This window comes from Adiantum capillus-veneris, chromosome 15 (genome assembly GCF_014529385.1).
Source record: "Adiantum capillus-veneris isolate H3 chromosome 15, ASM1452938v2, whole genome shotgun sequence".
NCBI classification, from domain to species: domain Eukaryota; kingdom Viridiplantae; phylum Streptophyta; class Polypodiopsida; order Polypodiales; family Pteridaceae; genus Adiantum; species Adiantum capillus-veneris.
In genome coordinates this window covers 21,755,627-21,776,983 of record NC_140945.1, presented here as the reverse complement: position 1 = coordinate 21,776,983, position 21,357 = coordinate 21,755,627, and the positions used below count along the sequence as shown (strand labels likewise).

The following is a 21,357-nucleotide window of genomic DNA, read 5'->3' as shown; positions in this document are numbered from 1 at the left end:
CCTATAATGTACATATGCATATTTAAGTATAATAATAAGCCTTCTATCTCATCCTATTATTTTTCTCAAGGGTAACCTATTCTTACTTTACCATCAGAAAATACTATGGGAAAAGCATCAATAGCTCCGTCTCTTTAACTTGGGACAAAAAGAATTAATTCTTTATTTCTACTATCTCATTATCATCTCACACCCTAGCTCGATCCTATATCTAGGGTAAACTCCCATATATATATATATATTCTATGTATTTTTCATATTTTTCTTATATCTCCTCTTTTGAGCTGATGTTCTGGGTGTGTGTGTGTCTCTCTCTCTGTGTGGAGTGGGCAAGTGGATAGTCTCTCTTCTTTCACTCCATAGGTGTGTTCCCTGTCTCGGCCAGGTGTGTTGTGTAAGCCGAGTGGTGCCCCATAGTGTGTGTGTGTGTGTATCCTTCGAAGAGTGTGTGCGAGGTCATTATAGAGGCGTTGTGTGTGTTTCCATCCCGCTCACAACGTCTATCTGGCACCACTTATAGAAGAGCTCCAAATCTTGTGGACAGGAATCAATGTGCACTACAAGAGGTTGTGTGCTCTTGTGACGCTTTTAGTGACGAAAATACATTGGGTTTTTATAACCCCCGGCGTCGCTAAGAGCGTCAATATGGGGACGTCGCTATAAGAATCGCTATGACAGTCGCTATATGTGCCGCTATAAACGTCGTTATATAGCGACACCTTATAGCGACGTTGCAGAGCCATCTATAGAGACGCTTATAGCGATGCTACAGAGCCTTCTATAGCGACGTTCATAGCGACGTCCGAGAGGAACTTTTTTTTGGGGCAAGGCATTCCACCCATCAACCATATTAAATGTTTCATTAATTAATTCATCTTTGGAAAAAAATGCAAAGGTAGATATAGCCCCAAAATAGTCACCCAGAAGACAATATAACCATGAACTCCATCATCCATAGTACGTATTGTTTGCAAAATAAAGATACAAAACTGACAAGCATGAATTGATGGAAGTAAATCAATTATAATTGTACACATAGGCAAAATCACTTTATTGTTAAAATTTGCAAATGCAATAGTTACAAACCATTGTCATTATTTAAAAAATATACATGGTTTTCAAAAAGACGTATAAAAGTCGTCTCATGATACATAAGCTATGGCAAAAAGAAACTAATGCTATCTAGCTATGGCTAAACTGACGTCGTCTAATCAGACGTCTCATCGCGTCCAAGCAGCGTATCTGTCGAATTCTGCAAAAAAACAATAAGATAGCTTTTTGTAAGTATAAACATATAGCGACGTTTATAAAACAATACAACAAATAGAAAAGAATAAACCCTAATACTAACAATGCGGCCGCGAGAACTCGGATTGTCCATAAGGGCGTTTAAGCCCTTCCTGCTTGCGTACTCACGCTCATACGGTGTGGGATCACATCCTGTTATCGACCACTATCAAAACATACAAAGAATCCATTATATTAGAATTTAAAAACCCATAAACCCTAAACTATCAAACATGGAGAGCAATGCGAAAACACTTACAAAATCGGCCTCAAATGATGCCCACCCGCCGCTCCCCAAGTGGTGCGAGCTCCCTGCCTCTACTCGCGCTCTGGCTGCCTCCTTTTGTTGATTCCACTTCTCAGGATTCTCGCGTGCTACTTTCTTCGCATTCTTCCAATCTTCTTTGGCATCCAATCTGGTCTGTTCCACCCATGCTTGATTGCTTTTTGCACTTTGGAATGCTTGTGCTTGCAGTATTCTCGCATTTGAATCTTCATCACGTCTTCATTGAAGTGGTCATCCCATGTTGGAATGGGAAACTCGTCATGAAGCACGTTGATGACTCTGTCTTTTAAATCATTTGGTACTTCACTCTAGGTATTTAGTATGTAGTGTCTAAACACCTGAGAGAAAAGACCGCGCATGCGCGAAATCACCTTCTTGTCTTCACCATCCAAGATGATGCCGTCGCTAAAGCCGACGAAGTAAGGCAAGCCCTCTCGCCGTTGACGCGTGAACGTGGGTGTCCCGACAGGGGTCTCTAGCGACATGTCAATGGGGGTACGTACGTTAGGTGTCTCCACTGGAGTCTGAGCCCCGAAGCAAGGAGTGTCCACTGGAGTGGCTCCTGGAGGAGTAGCTAGTGGTGTGTAGCTGCGGGGAACGACAGTCAGCCGTGCAAAACCTCGTGTCGATGGCGATGTCGTGGCTGGTGTCAGGATGGACAAAGAAGGGGAGGGTAAAGAGCCTCGTCGAACACGAGGCGGTGTCGAAGCATTGGTGGTGGCATCCCCACAACAACCGCCACCCCACCACTAGAGCGTCGACGCCTAGACGAGTGTGAAGATCGTCTTGTCGACACTCAAGCTTCGGAGCGTGCTGAATGATCCGAAATAGAGGGAGATGTGGATGGAGTAGGAACGCATGATGGTGCGCCAGAGCGATGACGCTCCACGTACCATTGTCTCTGCTGGGGTGACAAAGAAGAAAGAAACTCATCATCATTCATACCTGCATTAAACACACGAACATTTAAACTTAATATTGAATGAATGGAGTAAAAAACATGGACAAGTAGATAGATAGATAGAGAGATAGAGAGAGAGAGAGAGAGGAGGAGGAGGTGCTCGTGGTCCTTGCTTGTGAGAACATACCTAGAGCATACGTACCTTGAGTGGACGCAAAGACCATTAAATACAATGACGCAATGATGCAATGATGCAATGATGTGTTCTTCTTCTATTCAACTTGATTGATGGAAGAGACAAGTCGATAACTCAAAATTTTCAATCGAAAGAGAGAGAGAGAGAGAGAGAGAGAGAGAGAGAGAGAGAGAGAGAGAGAGAGAGACAGAGAGAGAGAGACAGAGAGAGCACACAATCAAATCTTGCAGTCAAAAAACCAGATGGTGGAGCTGCATGTGGTCATGGATTGCCCAAGATGTGAGCGCAAAATCAAAAGAGCGTTATACAACATGGAAGGTACTTAGAGAGCCAGAGTTTTTCCAAAATTTAGCAAAATTGTTCAAGTACAATATTTATGGATTTATGAGATCTCTCTCTCATCCTCGCACAGCTCAGCATAACTTCCTATATCTATATAGAGCTCTCCGTTTAAATAGATGTCCTCCATTTCATTTTGTAGATCCTCTGCATGCACCCCATAGAGAGTAGCAGCTTGATGTTCGTGTGGCTCCACCTCAACGGCTTCTGACTGAGCATCTTCTCCAATCTCCTCCATTGAAGCCGCTGTGATTGGCACATGGTAGCCTTCATACATCCGTGCACTATAAGGGGCTACCTCTATGATGTACCACCAGTTTGATGTAGACTTTGTAGGATGAAATATCACCTGCCAGAGCCACATAACTTACATGAGAGCTTCCAAGCACATAAATTCTAAAATGGGATGTTAACTATTTACATACTTACTTGTTCACAATTCTCGGGTAGTACGAAAGTGTCTCTTAGGTCAGACCATTTCTTAGTTGAATCCACCTCAAGAAAACCAGACTCTCCTCTACGCACAGCAGCGTTGCGACCCTCCATGTTTATCTTGAACCATTGCACGTCGAACAAGTCCACAAAAAATCCTCTATAATCGATCCTCAAAATCTCTTGTAGCGTTCCGAAACAAGTGAGTTCTGCTACCACAGGATCTGCATCAGAGGACCATCGTCGACTAGACTGTTCAAATTTTTCCATGATTCCACAATCTTGAGTAAAACGCTTTTTGTCGATCCTTTCCACCCTAAAATGTCGACCTTTACACCATGCTGCTGTGTATGAATTATACTACAACCAACAAAGACTATGAGTGGCCTTTCAAACATCTAAAAAGTCACTAGTCGTACATTGCAAACTTACCTTGGTCGCACAACCCCGAGAGTACTCTCACTCTTCCTCAGTCACTTCTTCACTGCACTATTGTGCGCTTTTCAATCGGTTGTGCAACCATCTTAAGCTCATGAATGTTGGTAGGCTCTCCAAACCCATTGGATAGTGCATCGATGGTTGTCTTCCCCATCTCCACTCGATTCGTGCCCTTTGTCGCTCTTGCTTTGCATCCTCATATTGTGAAATCCACTTTTGCATCACTGGATTGTGAAGCATGCAAAATCGGTTTATTTTAGCCTCTAGATCTTCCGTCATCTTATTCTCCACACCGAGATTGCACATGACAATCCCAAATATGCGCTCATCATCTATGGTTCACCATAGCACATCCTAGGCTTTATCAAATCCATCTAGCCACTCTCCAATGTACACTAGGGACTCTGATACCAGCCAACCTTCTGCCATGCTACCCTCCGGACGTGCTTTTTGACGCACATATCCCTTGAGCGTTTTCATGAAATGCTCTAAAAAGAACAATCATCTGGAATTTACTGTGCCAGCTATTTCCACCTCATCAACTATGTGAACAAGAAGATGCACCTGAATGGTTAGCATGGTAGTAGGAAAATGTTTCTCAAACATGCACACAACCTAATGTTTAGTTTGGCGAATGGTATGGAGTCTACATTGATCTCCTTTTGTGAGATCCATTGCACCAACTTCGCAAGTTTGTAGATTATGTTACGGACGTCAAGAGACAAACATCCCTCAATGGCAAACGGTAAAATAAACTACAAAACACGTGCAGCAATGATATTAAAGTCCACACACAAATTTGTTACACAACTCCCACTATGATATATTCCACTATGAACATACCTGACACATTTTATGCCAGTCGTGTGACTTCAAACCGGCAAGCTTTCATTCTTTAGTAAAACACGTTCAGAGAGAGTGCATTACACCAGTGGGGGTCCGCAGAGATCGAATGGTCTCTTTTACTTTGCATTCTTGGGCTGCTGTGAAAATCCATGGTGCTTTAGGGAGTTTTATTGATCCATCGGACGCTGTTTGCGGCCAATATTGCTCCATACGATCCACATTTCCTTGCCGGCCAAATGATCCCATAGTAGATTACCCACATTCTTGAATATGTGCATTGGATCGAGCAAGTGATTGATCATGATTCGGGGCCAGTATGGTAACTCGTACCATAGAGATAGTCTCTTCATCCCTGGGGACAATCCGTCATTACACATCTCCTTTTGCTCTAACCATGCTTGTGCAGACATCCTCGGTGGCTCTCTTCCCAAAAAGCCATCGCGTAACACATGATTCTCTGGAAGATACGCTTGATGACCTTCGTAGATTTTCTTCTTCAATGAGGGCACTCTACGTGCATTCAGTCTAGGTCCACATGTGACACATGCTCTATATCCACTTGTTTGAAGCCCTGCATGTATACACATGATAATAGATGAGCTTGAGAAAAACCAAGATTTATAGTGTCTTAGTGAGGCACGCAAATAGATCACCTGAGCATTCTGTTAGTACGGGATAGTCATGCATGGTCCACATTAGAATGCCTCTGATCAAAGCATTCCGTCGACCTGTGTGTTGGCTCATATCCACCACTTCTATGCCAATCCACAATTGTTGTAGCTCTTCCAATAGTTGACAAAGATACACATCCATATTCTTCACTTTATATCGCCCCAGCACAATCAAGCTTAGCCATAGGCACCCCTTCTTTGTAGTCAACCACGGGGGAATATTGTAGTTGACGATGACAACGGGCCATACACTGTAAGATGTTGATCTTTGACCAAATGGATTTACGCCATCCATAGCCAAGCCGAAGCGCAAATTTCGAGCTTCCGTGGCAAAATCCGACTATGCTCCATCCATATGTTTCTAGGCTGCGCAATCTGCAGGAATCTGTAGCACACCATCCGAAGATTTATTCTCCTCATGCCATGATGCTACATCGGCCGTGGACTTACATTCGAAGAAATGCTTGATGCGAGGAAGAAGAGGAAAATGTCGCAAAACCTTTTGTGGAATTTTTGTTTCATGGAGATCTACTGGATATCTCTCGGAATCACATTTCAGAGACTTCTCCATGTCTCTGTATTCCCCTTTGAAAAGAATGCAGCCATTAGGACAAGCGTGGATTGAATTGTAATCCATCCCCAAGTTTCGCAAAATCTTTCTTGCTTCCTCTCAAGAATCTGGCATCACATTATTAGCTGGTAGTATGTGCTCTTTGAGCAATCTACACAACATAGAAATACGATACAATTGTGTAAAAATCTATCAGATCATTATACATTTAGAGTTTTATTAAAGTAAAATAATTGTAATAGGTCACCTAAAAAGCGCTATGATGCTAGTGTCACTCCATCCAAACTTTGCCTGCATGTTGAGAATAACGAGGAGCTTTCAATCTAGACACACGTGCTCCATTATACAATGGCGGATCGGCTTCACTTTTCATATCATCATAGATAAGCCTTTCTGAATCCATGATCGTCTCGATCATTTCATCAATCTCGGGCTCAAACATTGCCTCGTTGGGAATGTGGTCTGCATGATCATCCCCCGAGCTGTCAGAGGCTACATCTTGTGGCCTCACATATGCTGCTTGACCAAAGCGCTTGCGAACACGTTTATTGGGTTGCAAGATTACTGCCTGTTGACCAGCATTAGAGTCCAAAAATTTATAATTGGCGACAACTCGATCTATAATAGATGGATCGAACTCGTCAAATTTATGAACGTGCTGCAAAGAAATGTGTCTTGTCCGTCGCACAGCATGCTTGCAATGATTACAAGGACATAAGATCCTCGTTGAGAGATAGGTGTTTTGGTTGGATGGCCCCACATCCTCGTCACTACTCGTAATGAGGGTAAAAATATTATAACCTGGACAACAAATTTAATCTTCTATTGGCATTCTTCGTCTTCTCTCTCTCTCTCTCTATCTATCCCTCTCTCTCTCTCTCTCTCTCTCTCTCTCTCTCTCTCTCTCTCTTTGTTCACACTGTAAACTACCTCACATTCTCTAGTCATGTCCAATCCCCACACACCTCGGTCTAGAGGTGCACAGAGATCAGAACCACCGTGTTATAATCTCGTCTTTATTGGTCAATGCCTATATTTGTGGGTACAAAAATCTAGATACCCACGTCTACATGATACTGCATAAGTGGAAAAAACCCCTTTGCCTCTTCTCTAGCTGTAGCATTTCACAGCATCTTAACATCTTTTCACAGTAGATCTTTTCATCATTCGTCTAATTCTAACTTGTTTACCGTAATCTCGAAGTTAGACTCTAATATAAAAATTCAATCCAAAATCTTATCTTAAATCTAACCTAATTGAACATGTGGTGATTCGCTCCATTGAAGGGTCAAAGACATACCAAACTCTTCTTCTCAGCTTTTCGAGCTGCAATGCGAGATCTAGAGTGCTCCTCCTCTGACAATCTGCAAGCTTTCTCCAGTTTGCCCATCGGGGAGGTGGTCTCTCCCAGTAGAATTAATCTGAGAACAAAGCGATCAGTGCTTGAAAAAATGGCACTTTTGAAAGCTTTGTAGCTACGCAGTAGTTCTTGCCTGGACCCGCTTGCTTGCTTGCACGTCTCTTGGAACTTCTGCGAAGCCGTCTGACTCTCCTTAGAGCTTGGGAGCAGATCTCCATGAGTGCCCTCTTCTTGGCGCATGCTGCTTTGACTTCTCTTCTGCCCCCTGCTTGCTGATATTTCATTCTTTGCCTCTAGGTGACCCCAACGTAGTGTTCGAGTCACTCCTAAGCATCTCCGATGCAATGACTGAGACACCGGCCACTCTCAAATGCGTAGGCAGTATAATCCTTCAGTGTACTCAAAATAAACCTAAATCTAATTTAATCTAACTTAAATAAACGTAAATCTAAATCTAACCTTATCTTAAACGATAAAAAGAAGAAAATGGTATAACCTTTCTATCACCCAAGTGTGGTAGATTGGTTATGCCATTTTCCTCTTCAATAACAGGTAAATAACGTAAATAAACCTAAATCTAATCTAATATAACATAAATCTAAATCTAACGTAAATAAACCTAAATCTAATCAAACATAAATCTAACTAAAAATAAACCTAAATCTTATCTAATTTAACTTAAATAAACCTAAATCTAATTTAACATAAGTCTACATCTAACCTAATCTTTAACGTCTTTTGCGATAGTTTCCTACGACGTTAAAAATCTCTTCTTCTTGTGTGTGTGTGTGTGCGCCAATAAAAAGAGAAAAATGGTATAACCTTTCTTTCACCCAAGTCTGGTAGATTGGTTATGCCATTTCCCTCTTGAATAACAGGTCTTGAGTTCAACTCCTCATCAGCTAGATCTTTAGGTCTCTTTAATTAGTTTCCTATGACGTTAAATTAAACTCTCTTCTTTTCGGGTGTGTGTGTGTGTGTGCACACCAATAAAAAAGGAGAAAAATGGTATAAATTTTCTATCACCGAAGTGTGATAGATTGGTTATGCCATTTCCCTCATGAATAACAGGTCTTAAGTTCAACTCCTATCGACTAGATCTTTAAGGTCTCTTGGGATAGTTTCCGATAGTTTCCTACAATGTTAAGACTCTCTTCTTCTTCTCTCTCTCTCTCTCTCTCTTTGTTTTATATCTTTCTCTTTCTCTCTCTCTCTCTCTCTCTCTCTCTCTCTCTCTCTCTCTCTCTCTCTCTCTCTCTCTCTCTCTCTCTCTCTCTTTCCTTTCTCAATGTGTGTGTGTGCATTCTTTGTTTATGCATGTGTGTGTGCGTTTTTGGTTTATGCAAGCTCTCTCTCTCTCTCTTTTCCTCTCTCAATGTGTACGTGCATTTTTTGTTTATGCATGTGTGTGTGCATTTTTTGTTTATGCTTGTGCTCTCTCTCTCTCTCTCTCTCTCTCTCTCTCTCTCTCTCTCTCTCTCTCTCTCTCTCTCTCTCTCTCTCTCTCTCTCTCTCTCTCTCTCTCTCGCTGCATCTGGTGGCGAGAACATCACCACACAACAAGAATTTGAACGCAGCAACTTTCCGAACCTCTCATATCTCGCAAAACCCGAATCTCCTGCAGCCTGGCTCACAAAGCTTGCACTCCCTAACCCTGAACTCACGACCCTGCGAAGCTGTGTAAGCCTAGTTTACAGTGGGGTCACACTGGTTTAGATAGGGGTCCCATTGGATTGTAGTGGGCTCTCATCATGAATACCCCAAAGGGTACTGCGAGGAGTCGACCAAGTTTTGCAGCCATTTTAGCAGCGCCGAGTAAAAGCGATCGGATTGGAGAGCTTCAAAGAGTTTTTGATCAGCTTATGGAAGAGAATCGCGACCTAAAAGCGCGCCTTAGCAAGCTTGAGGCACGTTTCGACTCTGTGGTCAATGTTGCCACAGACAAAGCTAAAGAAGTTGAAGCCAAAGTCACCCAAGCTCACTCTACAGTCATTAAAAAAGTGCAGACATGTGTGACAACGGAACTTCGAGAACAAAGACTTCAGGAAGAGAACTCCTTCAAGGTCCGGATTGGTGGGCTTCCCTCACCATGGTGCACCACTGATTATACCCTCGAAGAAGCAATTATCAAGCTCAACAATATTCTTCAAACAATCAACATCAAGCCAGAATCCATTTCTTGGATCAATGACACCCATAGGCAAGTTCCATTTGAGCATTTCCTTCTCACTTTCAAGGAAAAAGAGGAGCGGGTGAGGGTGCTGTGCCAATCCCACCTCCTCAAGGGAACGAAGGTTTGGATTGTTGAGGAGTTGACCTTGAATCAACTCAAGATGAAGAAACAAGAACTCAAAAAGGTCTACGAAGCACGAAAACAAGGAAAATGGGCAGTATATCGAGGAGGTAAGGCCATCATCCAAGAATTTCGAGCTCCCAAAGGGACTATCCCCTTACCCGACCCCACCTAGGTTTTGCTTCTTTTTTCCACCCTCTTGACGGACCCTCAGTCCTTAACTGATATGTATCTAATGCCTTCTCTTAGAAGACCGAATTGTAATGTTTTTGTTTCCGGTCCCATGGGTCATATCTGACCTCCGTGGACGATAATGAAATCTATCTATCTATCCATCTCTCAAAGACACAATGTGTGTGTGTATGTGTGTGTGTGAGAGAGAGAGAGAGAGAGAGAGAGAGAGGGAGAGAGAAAGAGGGGAAGGGAACATGAGAGTGAGGAGAGGGAAAGAGCATACCTGGCTCTCCTTCCTCTCCTCGTGTGTGTGTGTGTGTGTGTGTGTGTGAAGAAGAAAGAGAGAGAGAGAGGGAGAGCGCGCGCTACCTTGCTTGCTTGAGAGCGCGCCGAAAACTCAGATCTGAGATCTGAGTTTTTGAATGCTCTCGGTTATTTTTTTAAGCCCTGACAGCGTCGCTATAGGCGTCGCTATGAGCATAGCTAAGTTACTTGTAATTTAGCGATGCCCATAGAAACGCCGTGGTTTTTCACATTTGATCGTCGCACTCCGAGCGTCGCTACTATTAAGTACCTCTTGTAGTGGTGGTTGATATGTCCCAACCAATCGAACGACGGAATGTACATGTGCAAGGCATTCTCATGTGGACCATGCACAATTGGCCAGGGTTCGGTGAGTGCTCAGGTAAGTGCCTTTAAAACCCTCACACACATGTGATTCATGGCTATGTCAACTCTTTTAAATATTAATATGTAATGTTTCAGGCTTGAGTTACTCGGGCAATCATGCATGTCCAAAAGGTAGTCCTCGACTTGGCTTCCGCCGCTCTGAGCATTTGAGCAAGGTAGTTTATGAGGAGCATGGTAGATTTTTGCCAGAAGGACATGAGCTACGTGGACCAAACATATGCAAACATGACATGCATCCACTAAAAGCGAGCGATTGGAAAAACATGTGACTGGAGAGGGGATATTGGATGCCACCTAGAATGAAAAGAATTTCTATTTTCTATGATCTCCCGTACTGGAGTGACCTGCTGATTAATCATTTGCTCAACCCAATGCACATCTTCATGAATGTGGGGGAGATCATCTGGAAAACCATCACTGGAAAAAGGGAGAGCAAGGCTCAAAGAGATGACCTGCAGGCTGTGGGTCGAATGCCAGAGATGTGGCCTCAACTTAGACCCAATGGAAAGTGGTCTATACCAAAAGGTCAATGGGTTCTGAGTCGCCCAAAAGAGCAACAAGTGAAGAAGACTATACCACTGAGATTTTCATCTCTCGTAAAAGTCGTTTTCAAACATCACATGCACCCTGTGGGAGTCAGTCCCATGATTGGCACAAACATTTACAGTTCATCTTATCAATTGTCATAAAGGGTTGTTTGAGAGATGACATTAGAAGAACAATCTACAAAATCAGTGAGTTGGTACACTGGATCAGTTCAACAGAGATAAGAGAAGACAACACTAATGCAGCATGCTTAAATGCTATTGAAGCAGTATGCATGGTGGAGAAGTACTTTCCAACAAACATTCTTACCATCCAAATGCATGTACATCCAAGTTGTTGGGGTGGTCCATAGCAGGTAAATGTTCTTCTTGGAGAGATTTATGAAGACTTTAAAGGGGTTTGTTCATCAAAGGGCTCGCTCCGAGGGTAGCAGGGCCGAAGGATGGCTTGTACAAGAGTCTATTGTCCTCATCACTGAACTTTTGGTCTCAATTGATCTAGAGATGCCCCGAATGTGGACTACTGAGGTCAACATCAAGGTGACAAGCAACGAGCCACATGGACAAGGCATCGTTAGAAAGATGGACATCACAATGCGAGAAAAGGTTATGAGATTTTGCCTTCTCAACTTAGACATCATGCAAAAAGTGGCTAGAGAGGTACGAAGGGGAAAAGCAACAACGTTTGACAGATCGACTTCAAATCAAGCGCAACCATGCAACTAGAAACCTTTCGTTTTTAGACCATCTTCAGAAATGCATGACTTTCCAACTGGGCAGTGGTTAGATGCAACACTCTCAGAGGCAAAGAGGAGTGGAGTGTTGATTACTGAAGAGGAAGAGAAGAGGTCAAGGGGGTTGCGATTGGCATGTACATTTCACCACTTCCGTTTCGAGCTCCACATGAAAATTAGTTTGCTTTAATAACTTTTAGTCTATTTCAATTTTGTGGCTGCAGTATCACAAATATGGAGCTTTGTGGTCGCATGGGAAGCACTTCAGAGTGCAACGGATTGACGAAGGAAGGGTCACTTTTGACAATGGTGTTAGGGCAAGCTGACCAGCTTGAATACTTTGGCTACATCCAAGACATCTTGAAGATTAGCTTTAGAAAGTTTGATATGTTTATCTTTGATGTCAAGTGGTTCAAAGTTATTACTAGTGGTGCTAATGCAACTGTGCGCAAAGACAAGAGTGAATTGATTCAAGTGAACTCTAGGCGGGTGTGGACAGATGTGCGGGATACATTCGTACTTCCACAACATTGTGAACAAGTTGTGTTCATACACGATCCACTATGGACAGAAAATGATGAGAATGATCTGTCTAAATCCTGTTGACTCTATGTCGTTCAAGTTTCTCCACGTAGCAAGCAAGTGTGTGAAGGATTGGATGTTGAGCTCGAAGAGGTGATTCATGAACAAAGCGCAGGACCAACTCTAACTTTAAGTTTAGATTTTGAGGTGGATGTCAGCATTGAGAAATTATCTGAACGTAGAGATGAGGTGTCAAATAGTGAAGTTGATGTGGAGAGCGACGAAGAAGTAGAGTTCAATGACGAAGATGCAGAAGTACACATTGAGATAGACGTCTTTGGTGCATCAGATCTCATAGAGGATAAGAGATTAACTAATGACTTTTGCTAGGAAACCTTTTGTAAAGCTCATTTTATTAGTCTACAATACACTTTAGATTTTGATCATCTATGTAGCAGTTTCGTTGATTTGTTTCATTTGTGTAGTAGTTTCGTTGATTTGTTATTTATATTGATTAAGCATTCCGTATGTAAACTAACGTATTTTGTGGGTGTTGTTTGTGTATGATTAGCCATGGCCGATGACGATGAGCCATACTCTCCTAGTTTTAGTTTTCCAGTCACTCCGACCGGCATGTCATCCAAGTAGATGGGATCGTTTTTGTCTCAGTTCACACTAGAGCAGATCACGATGGCACAACACCTTTGGGGTGCAGGTACCTCTCAACCTACTACGACCGACCCTACGCTCGAGACTAGTGTGGTCCCTACACTAAGCGGTCCCACACCTCAGTCTAGTGTGCCCCCTACGCTTAGGACTCGTGTGTCCTCTACACCAATGGGTGGTTCATCATCGAGACGATGTAGCCGTCGTTCTGGAGGTGGTGGTTGCTGTGGTAGTGGTTCTACCAATGCGTCCACACACCCGAGAGAGCGTCCACCACTCTCTTCAGTAGATAGTTCACCGATGGGCACACCACGTACACCTTGGGGATCACACAAGAATGATCCTAGCAAGGTGTACAGAAGCAGGGATTGGGCTGTTGTGGTAGATAGGGTGAGAAAGGAAATGCGACAGAGGATTCGACAGCTCTGTACCATTTAGTTTGGTCACTCTGTGATGGAAATTTGGAAAAGTCTCGATCTTGAGAAAAATAATTTCATTGTCGATGCCATTCAGAGAGATTACAGGCCGGCAGAGGGGTACGATCAGGTCTCGAACGCCTGGATTTGAGCTTGGTGAGGTCCACAATGTCACACCGTCGATCAGAGGCCAGAGGCAAGTTCAATGACGAGAGTCCCAAGCCGTCATGGTTGGACGCAGAGGAGTTGACGGGGATTGCATGAGAGACACAAGACAATCCCAATAGATTTGAACAGCAGAGAGATGCAGCCAGAGCACATTTGGAATCTGCTAGAGCGTCACATCTTGGGAGTGGAGGCTACGATACGCTTCGAGATGAGTTTGTAAGTATTATACGTATGCTTTAAATTATTGATAATATATATGTTATTTGAAGATTTATCTAATGATTAAACCATAATTTTGCAGGAAGTTGCCGTGAAGTGCCTTCCAACACGCCAAGAGGAGAAGTATGGGTACAAGCATGGACTTGTGGCCCTTTTGATCCAGCTGTAGGAGGAGGGAGAGGACGTCGATTGGGAGGTATTACCATGAGGTTCTTCTCACTCAATTATTGTTTGCATATGTACAGTTTTGTAGTACTTATGTTTATGGTATGGCACAGATTATGGTTAAGGTTTGACAGTCAACTTAAGATTATGGTTTTGCTATGATGGTATGACAATCATCTGATGGTTATGGTTATGGTTATGGTTATGGTTATGGTTGTGCAAAGTTATGGTTATGGTTTTGCTATGGTTATGGTTATGGTTATGGTTGTGCAAGGTTATGGTTATGGTTTTGGTTCGGGTGATGATTATGGTTTTGCTATGATGGTAAAGCAATCATGTGATGGTTATGGTACGACAAGCAAGTTATGGTAATGGTTATGGTATGGCAAACTGGCTATGTAAATTATGGTTATATAGTTTTCGACTCATGTTTTAATTATGTTAACAAGTTATGTTATTCTTATAATTTTACTAATTCCCATACACTCGCTCTTTAGCGTCAGCTTGTAGGTGGAGTGCAGTTGCTTGTGCACTCTTCCTTTGGGCAGAGAGGGCTATTTTCTTTTGCTGTAGTATATACAGCATTAGTTCCCAGCCTTCTCTGCCCAAAAACATTTTGCAGGTGTTGGTCGTCGGTACAGGTGACGGTATCACCATTGGTAGGGCCAATGGAATGAGCGTCGGAATTTAATATATTAACATCGATGCTTATTATGTTGAGTATTCCGATGCCTATTCAAAGGCCTATTCCGACGCCCTATATAACGATGGTCATACTGACGCTACGATACCGACGTCTCTTATGAGGTTTATTTCAACATTTTTTAGTTTAAAAATTAGCGCTATTTCGTCAGTACTTGCACCGACTTCTGCGCGACGTCTTGTAGTGTTTGTTTATGTGTCTACTGTACTAAATGTCAATTTCAGTGATAAACCCAAAAAGGAAAGTGGCATTCGACATAGCTACAAAAAAGACGTTAATGATTGTAAATCGCACCTGTCACATCTTGTCTACAATCTTGTTCAAAGCCGTCGCCATGCCCTATTCTGTCGCTCGATACTAGCTAGTTCCTCATGCTATGAATTATGTGCCTCCATCAACTTGTCATGGTGTTGTTTCTTCCCTCCCTCTGCAAACTACCACCTCGCATAAGGTCCTTCGTTGCCTCTGCAAGGCCAACATCAAATGTGTGTGTCCGTTTTCTTTTTTTCTTTTCCACCCCTCCATTGGTTGGAGTCTTCTCAAAGGAAGTGGTCTCAGAAGTTTGGTCGAACACTGGAGGACTTCCTGCAGTGCTGTGACTGGGGCACCTATTCAGGAACCATATATAGGTCAAAATCAAAAGTTCCGAGCATTCCCCACAGCGGTTTTTGATCAAGAAAACATAGGCTTACCATTGCTTGTATCAATGACAATTGCAGTAGGGTTTAATTACTCCTTTGTCCATCCCAAAAAATGATCCATGACCTCGTAGACCTCAATAGGAAAATTGCAATGAATGAGCCTGCCTTCTGACACTCTTTCTGCGGGTGTCATGGTCCAATACGAATCCTTTCCAAAAGGCGTGTTCCTTTCCCAATCATTGATCTCCCGATACGCCATGGAAAGGCGTTTGTATTTTTTGTATGCCTGCTGCCAATTGACTCCCAAGCCTCTAGAGGCACACAATGCGACAGTCTCCATCCACTGCTCCTCGATGGGTTTTATCTTTTGGTACAAGTCGGTTGAGCTTCGTTTGTCATCGTAGTGCTTCTTGCACTCCATGACTTGGGCATGAAGATCCCAGAAGAACCTACCAGTTGGACTTTTCTTGGCTTTTGAAGATGCTTGTTTTTTGGTGGCTTTACGAGCTCCCTTGCAACCTCTCTTCGGTGCACCGGCTGGAGACGCAACCTCTTGTACAGCGCTAGGGAGAGACTCTTCTTCAGGCATTTGTGTTGCAGGGATGTGATCGTTGACAATAGAGTTTTAGATACTGGATACCAGATTGGCAACATGTGGATGATAGCGAACAACCGCTCCAGGCAACAATATGTAACCTGTCCCATGATAAGGAAGGGAACAATAGCTTGATGAGCATTCAACCATGCATGGAAAAAGCAGTCGAAGGTGCTTGATGAATGGAGTTTGTGAAATTTTCAGTACGAAACGATGACTCGATGCCTCATCTGATGATGGGGACATGAGATTCAAATCCACTCGTTGTGCATGTTCCTGGCCAAGCCGCTCCACAGCAGAGGGAGGATGCATTGATTGGTTGTGTGTAGTCAAGGACGGGGTAATTGGTTGGAGGTCGAAAGGGCGAATGAAAAGAGAAAGGGTTTTTGAACGACATTATGTCATTCTCTTGTGGTACTTTTCATGCAAGAGGTTTGTACTGAAATGGTTATTGTTGTGTCGCCATCCACTCACTCGGCCTTGGATCTCTTGAACCAGGTGATGGAGAATGTCTCCGGACATAGAGTGGAGCTTATAGGCAAACAGTCATGTAGTCCTTGACCTATTTCTACATATGGACTTCAAATGAACACAGATGCACACATACAGGGTGACTCTCTCTCTCTCTCTCTCTCTCTCTCTCTCATATACCCCATAACCACTGTCTACTCGACATAGAGGTGAGCTTATTCTGTTTTTATGAAACAGAGTGCACTCCATAGATAGTGTTACACATGAATGTTCTCTTCTCTTTGTTGCCCCTTGGTACCCTCCCTTTCAATTTCCACGGTTAGCCTGTTTCAAAACTATTCCAAACTGCCAGTAATCCAGACAATATTTTTACTGTTGAGTATGGCCAATCCGTATTCTACAATTTGAGCACTATGCATGCACGAGAACATTTCACACTGAGGAAAACTATGTCGCATACCTGTGCAACCGAGAGAGGTCACTTGAAAGATGATGCAGCTAGCTCCCTCTATGCATGCATCAGAACAATTCACTGTGAGGAAAATACTCTCATACCTCTGCAACTGAGAGAGGCCACTGGAGAGATAACGCGGACTGTTGTAGTCGACAATGTGATGTGCCTTCTATCTGATGTTGTGCAATGGACACGGTCCTGTATATAGTCCGCTTCCGGATGCTGCAATCGGGAGTGTGTGAAACTGCCAAGATGTAGAACTCACGGAGGAAGGCCAAGATGGCGCGGGAAAAGGTGGACTAGAAGGTGTGGAAAGTGCAATGCACTTTACACCTAAGCTGGAGTTCAAACGTCACCACAGATACCTTATCCCTACAACGGCTAGATTGCTTATCCAAACCTATAAAAGGAACTCCCCTTTGTATTGTTCCCAAGCAGTTGTTGTATGCAATTTGAATTCGAATTTCCCCCTCTACTTGGTGTCAGCTCCCCCTTCCCTTCTCTCTCACATCTCTCTCTCTTCTCTACCTCCATCTCTCTGTCTACTCTCTCCTTATCTCCTCTCTCACTCTATCTTCTATATAGTACTCAAGTTCACATGGTATCAGAGCTTCGGAACTTGAGCTCCTAAGTACTCTAAGAACCTTCTCTCGAAGCAACGGCCTATTTTTTTTACGCTCATCTCTCACTTCCAAGGTCTACTCGGCTAGCATGACTAGCGCCTCATCACCTATGGTTGCAACCACCAAGTCAAGGTACTTCACCATTGACAAGCTCAATGGGAACAATTACAATGTGTGGAAGCTGAGAATAGAGCTATATTTGAAGCAACTTGGCCTCTGGAAGATTGTTTCTGGAGATGAAATAAGACCAAGTGAAGACGAGTATGCCTTCGACACGAAGCTACACTCGGCATGGGATTCAAGGGATATTACGGCTCAAATGGAGATTATATTCCATTGTGAGGATAGGCAAGTCCAAATGGTGCGGACTCTATCCACCTCTAAGGCTATTTGGGAGTTCTTCAACAACAATTACGAGCACACTGATCTTGTTTATCAAGTCTCCCTTATCAAGAGACTTGTGAACAATACTATGCAAGAAGGCCAATCTGCAGTCAAGTTTCTTGACAATTGGCAACCACTGTTAGATGAAGTTCTCATCTCTAGAATGGAGATTTCAGAGAAATTTCAATGTATGCTTCTACTGGCGGCTTTACCTGCAAGCTAGAGAGCCTTTGTTACTACTCAAGCCATGTCCCAGATGCAATTGCAAGGCCTTGTATCCAAAATCCATCAGGAAGAAGCTTTAAGAGACCAGTCTAATGGCTCTACTCCAGTGGCTCTAGCCACTCATATCAATTTCAGAAAAGGTGGTCCTAACCACCATTACAACAACTCAAGGCAGTTGCATAAAGGTGGTTCTAACTGCCCTAGAAATGCACCTTATGGTCAAGTACAATGCCACAACTGTAAGAAGTTCGGACACATTGCCAAGGACTGCAGGTCCATAACCAAGCATCATGGTGGTAATGATGCAGGATTCAACGGACATAAAGCAAATGGAGGCTATCATCACAAAGCTCATGCTCATTTCACTAATATTTCAAGCTATGATGGTGATATACACCCTACTTCTATACAACTTTTTGCTGCAAGCTTCAGCTCCTCTAAGCCACATCACAACTCTTCTATTTGGTATCTAGACACTGGAGCTACACATCACATGACATATCATTTTGATTGGCTTGCACACTACACTCCTCTTCAACACCCACTTGAAGTCCTCATGGGGGATAGCAACATTCAACATGCTAAAGGATATGGAACTGTTGCCATTACCCTACCAAATGAAACTATAGCTCACTTAGACAAGGTATACTATGTACTTGGTCTAAAGCAAAATCTGATCTCAGTAGGAGAGCTCACCTCAAAGGGCATTACAGTTTCTTTCACGCATGATAAGTGCATCCTGCATACAATTGACACAAATCACAAGCCTTTCTCTATATCTTGGCCCAAGGAAGGACGCTTGTATCCTCTCGGCTCTAGCAAAGTCCAAGCCAAAGAACTTTCAATAGTCATCAATTCTCCTAAGCAAGAGGAGACACTTACTTGGCACTACAGGCTAGGTCATGTCTCGCAACAAGTGCTCAAAGATATGCAGCACAAGGAGCTAGTGGTAGGTTTGCCAACCACAATTACACCAATTATATTATAGCTTTTTCTCCCTTGGCACTTCCCCACATTAAATGATCAGTTTAATATGGGAAAATCATTTAGGAGAATTAGATATTGATTATTATGACATTACCTCTCTCTTGAAATCATAGTCGTCCTCGACTATGGTGTAGAGAAGATAAAGCATATTCATGAGTCCTTTTCTTAGCGGGTAGAGGATCCCTATGTTACCCTACGACATCATTCCATAATGGATGACTAGTCCATTTGGCGCTTGAGAGCCTGAGGCTGCCGCAAGCATGTCTGCACATTAGTCCTATCAGTCTTCCATAGTAGAGTGACAAGCTCTACTTGGTGTTTGGGAGACGTCGTCTCCGCAAACTTGATCTAAGCATGGATACTACTTCATTTTTGTGCACAAATAAAGAAAAAGAGAGTCTTATAAGACAAAAATTTTGTTCATTTTTAACATTTTGTACATTTGCTTACTCTTGGGAAGCATTGTAAGCATTGACAAGGTTTAGGTTATCCTTTAATTGTATGCCTTGCATCCATCTAGCATCTTCGAAAGGATAATTCTTAAACTTAATAAGATATCTTCGGATAGTCTTACCGCCTCTTAATACCTTGTCTTCATGTCGGAGAATGGACTCGGGCTGCAGCACCTCCTCTTGGTCCTCGATCTCCGGTGGGTCTTCAATAGTTGGTTCTTGAGGTGGCTCTCCTTTGTAAGGCTTTAATAGGCTCACATGAAAAGCATTGTGTATGAGCCAATGATTGGGCAACTTAAGTTGATAGGCCATCTAATTGATTGGCCTAAGAATCTGGAAGGGACCATAGTACCTTTTTGCTACTTTTGGTGGCCCGTAGGATTCTTGCCCGTCGTGTGCCTTAATCGAGCGTTGGGAAACTTTAACAAGACCCAATCGTTTTCTTTAAAGGCTTGGGCTCTTCTGTGCTTGTCAGCAGCAGCCTTTTGCCTTTGCTGTGAGATAGAGATAGCATCCTTAATCTTTTGGAAAGATTCTTGTAGGTCTCGGCTATACTCATCTGCAGTGAAGATCTTCCCATGTACCTTAAGTAGCAAGGGACTTTTTGATCTTCCCTCAATTACCTCGAAAGGTGCTTTTCCTGTAGAAGTATGTATAGTGTTATTGTAAGCATACTCTACTAAGGGTAAGTACTTCTCCCATTGGGATCTTTGATCTACTTCCGCTACATAGTCTTTTAGTAGATCGAGAATGGTTAGGTTAGTAAAATGAGCTTGTTTACTGAACCTGTCTACTATCGTCCATATCCTCGTATTCCCATGGATAGACTTAGGCAATCCAAAGATAAAATCCATGGATATGCTCTCCCAAGATGAATTAGGGATTGGCAAGGGTTGAAGCAATTCAGGTTGCTTCCCTCTATCAAATTTTGTCTTTTGACATACCACACATTTGGAAACATACTCTTGTATGTTCACTTTCATGGTAGGCCAATAGAAATATGTTTCAATTCCCTTTAAGGTAGATTGAATCCCTCTATGCCCCACATATGGGGGAGCATGAGATTCATACATTACTTTCTCACGTAGTGAGTTAGTAACGCATAGTCTATTGCCATAGAGAAGATAACCATCTTGTAAAGTAAATGGTTCTTCTTTCTTCCCTAATGCAAGGGCTGAAATCACATCTCTAAAATCGGGATCAATAGCATACTCATCTATCATTGAAGATAGATCATTGTGAGTTGCTATGGAAACCTCATTCACTCTCGGTCGTCTTTAGAGTGCATCGGCTACTTGATTATGCTTGCCAGCAATGTGAGCAATATGAAAATTAAATTGCGAAAGGAAATTTGCCCACCTCATTTGTTTGTCGGAGATCTTGGTCTGCGTCATGAAGTACTTAAGACTTTGGTGATTCGTTCGCAGAATGAAAGGATTCCCCAATAAATAGTGCTTCCATGAGTCTAAGGCATGTAGAACTGCAAGGAGTTCTTTTTCATATATGCCTAGAGATTGCTCAACAGGGTCGAGCCTTTGACTCTCATAGCCTATGGCGTGCCCTTCTTGGAGTAAAACAGCCCCAAGGCAATCACCACAAGCATCACATTGGACCTCAAATGGTTTTGAGAGATCCGGTAGTGTAAGCACAGGTTGAGAGATAAGCTTTTCTTTAAGCTTTTCGAAAGCATTGTTCTCCTTAGCAGACCATGTATACCTAACACTTTTCTTTGTTAGGTCATGTAATGGTCCCGCAATTTGTGAGAACTTTTCTATGAAGCGTCTATAGTATGCACACATACCTATAAAGCTTCTTAGTTCATGAATATACCTTGGTTTAGGCCATCCTTTTATTACCTCTAACTTAGATGGATCCATTTGGATGCCATCTTGAGAGATAATGT

General features: G+C 42.8%; 1 protein-coding gene and 1 pseudogene across 1 annotated transcript; one reads left to right on the top strand and one right to left on the bottom strand.

Annotated features, from left to right (window-relative positions):
- The first annotated feature begins 9,078 nt into the window (after window positions 1-9,078).
- Window positions 9,079-9,795, top strand: LOC147440377 (uncharacterized). Its single transcript, XM_086483514.1, has one exon. It carries the CDS (start codon window positions 9,079-9,081, stop codon window positions 9,793-9,795), a length of 717 nt encoding a protein of 238 aa, XP_086339640.1.
- A 5,221-nt stretch (window positions 9,796-15,016) lies between these two features.
- On the bottom strand, window positions 15,017-15,852 carry LOC147440376 (uncharacterized; annotated as a pseudogene).
- Between the last annotated feature and the right edge of the window lie 5,505 nt (window positions 15,853-21,357).

Bases quoted from the DNA above. Each gene is read 5' to 3' on its own strand.
- LOC147440377 (XM_086483514.1), top strand. From the start codon at position 9,079: ATGAATACCCCAAAGGGTACTGCGAGGAGTCGACCAAGTTTTGCAGCC.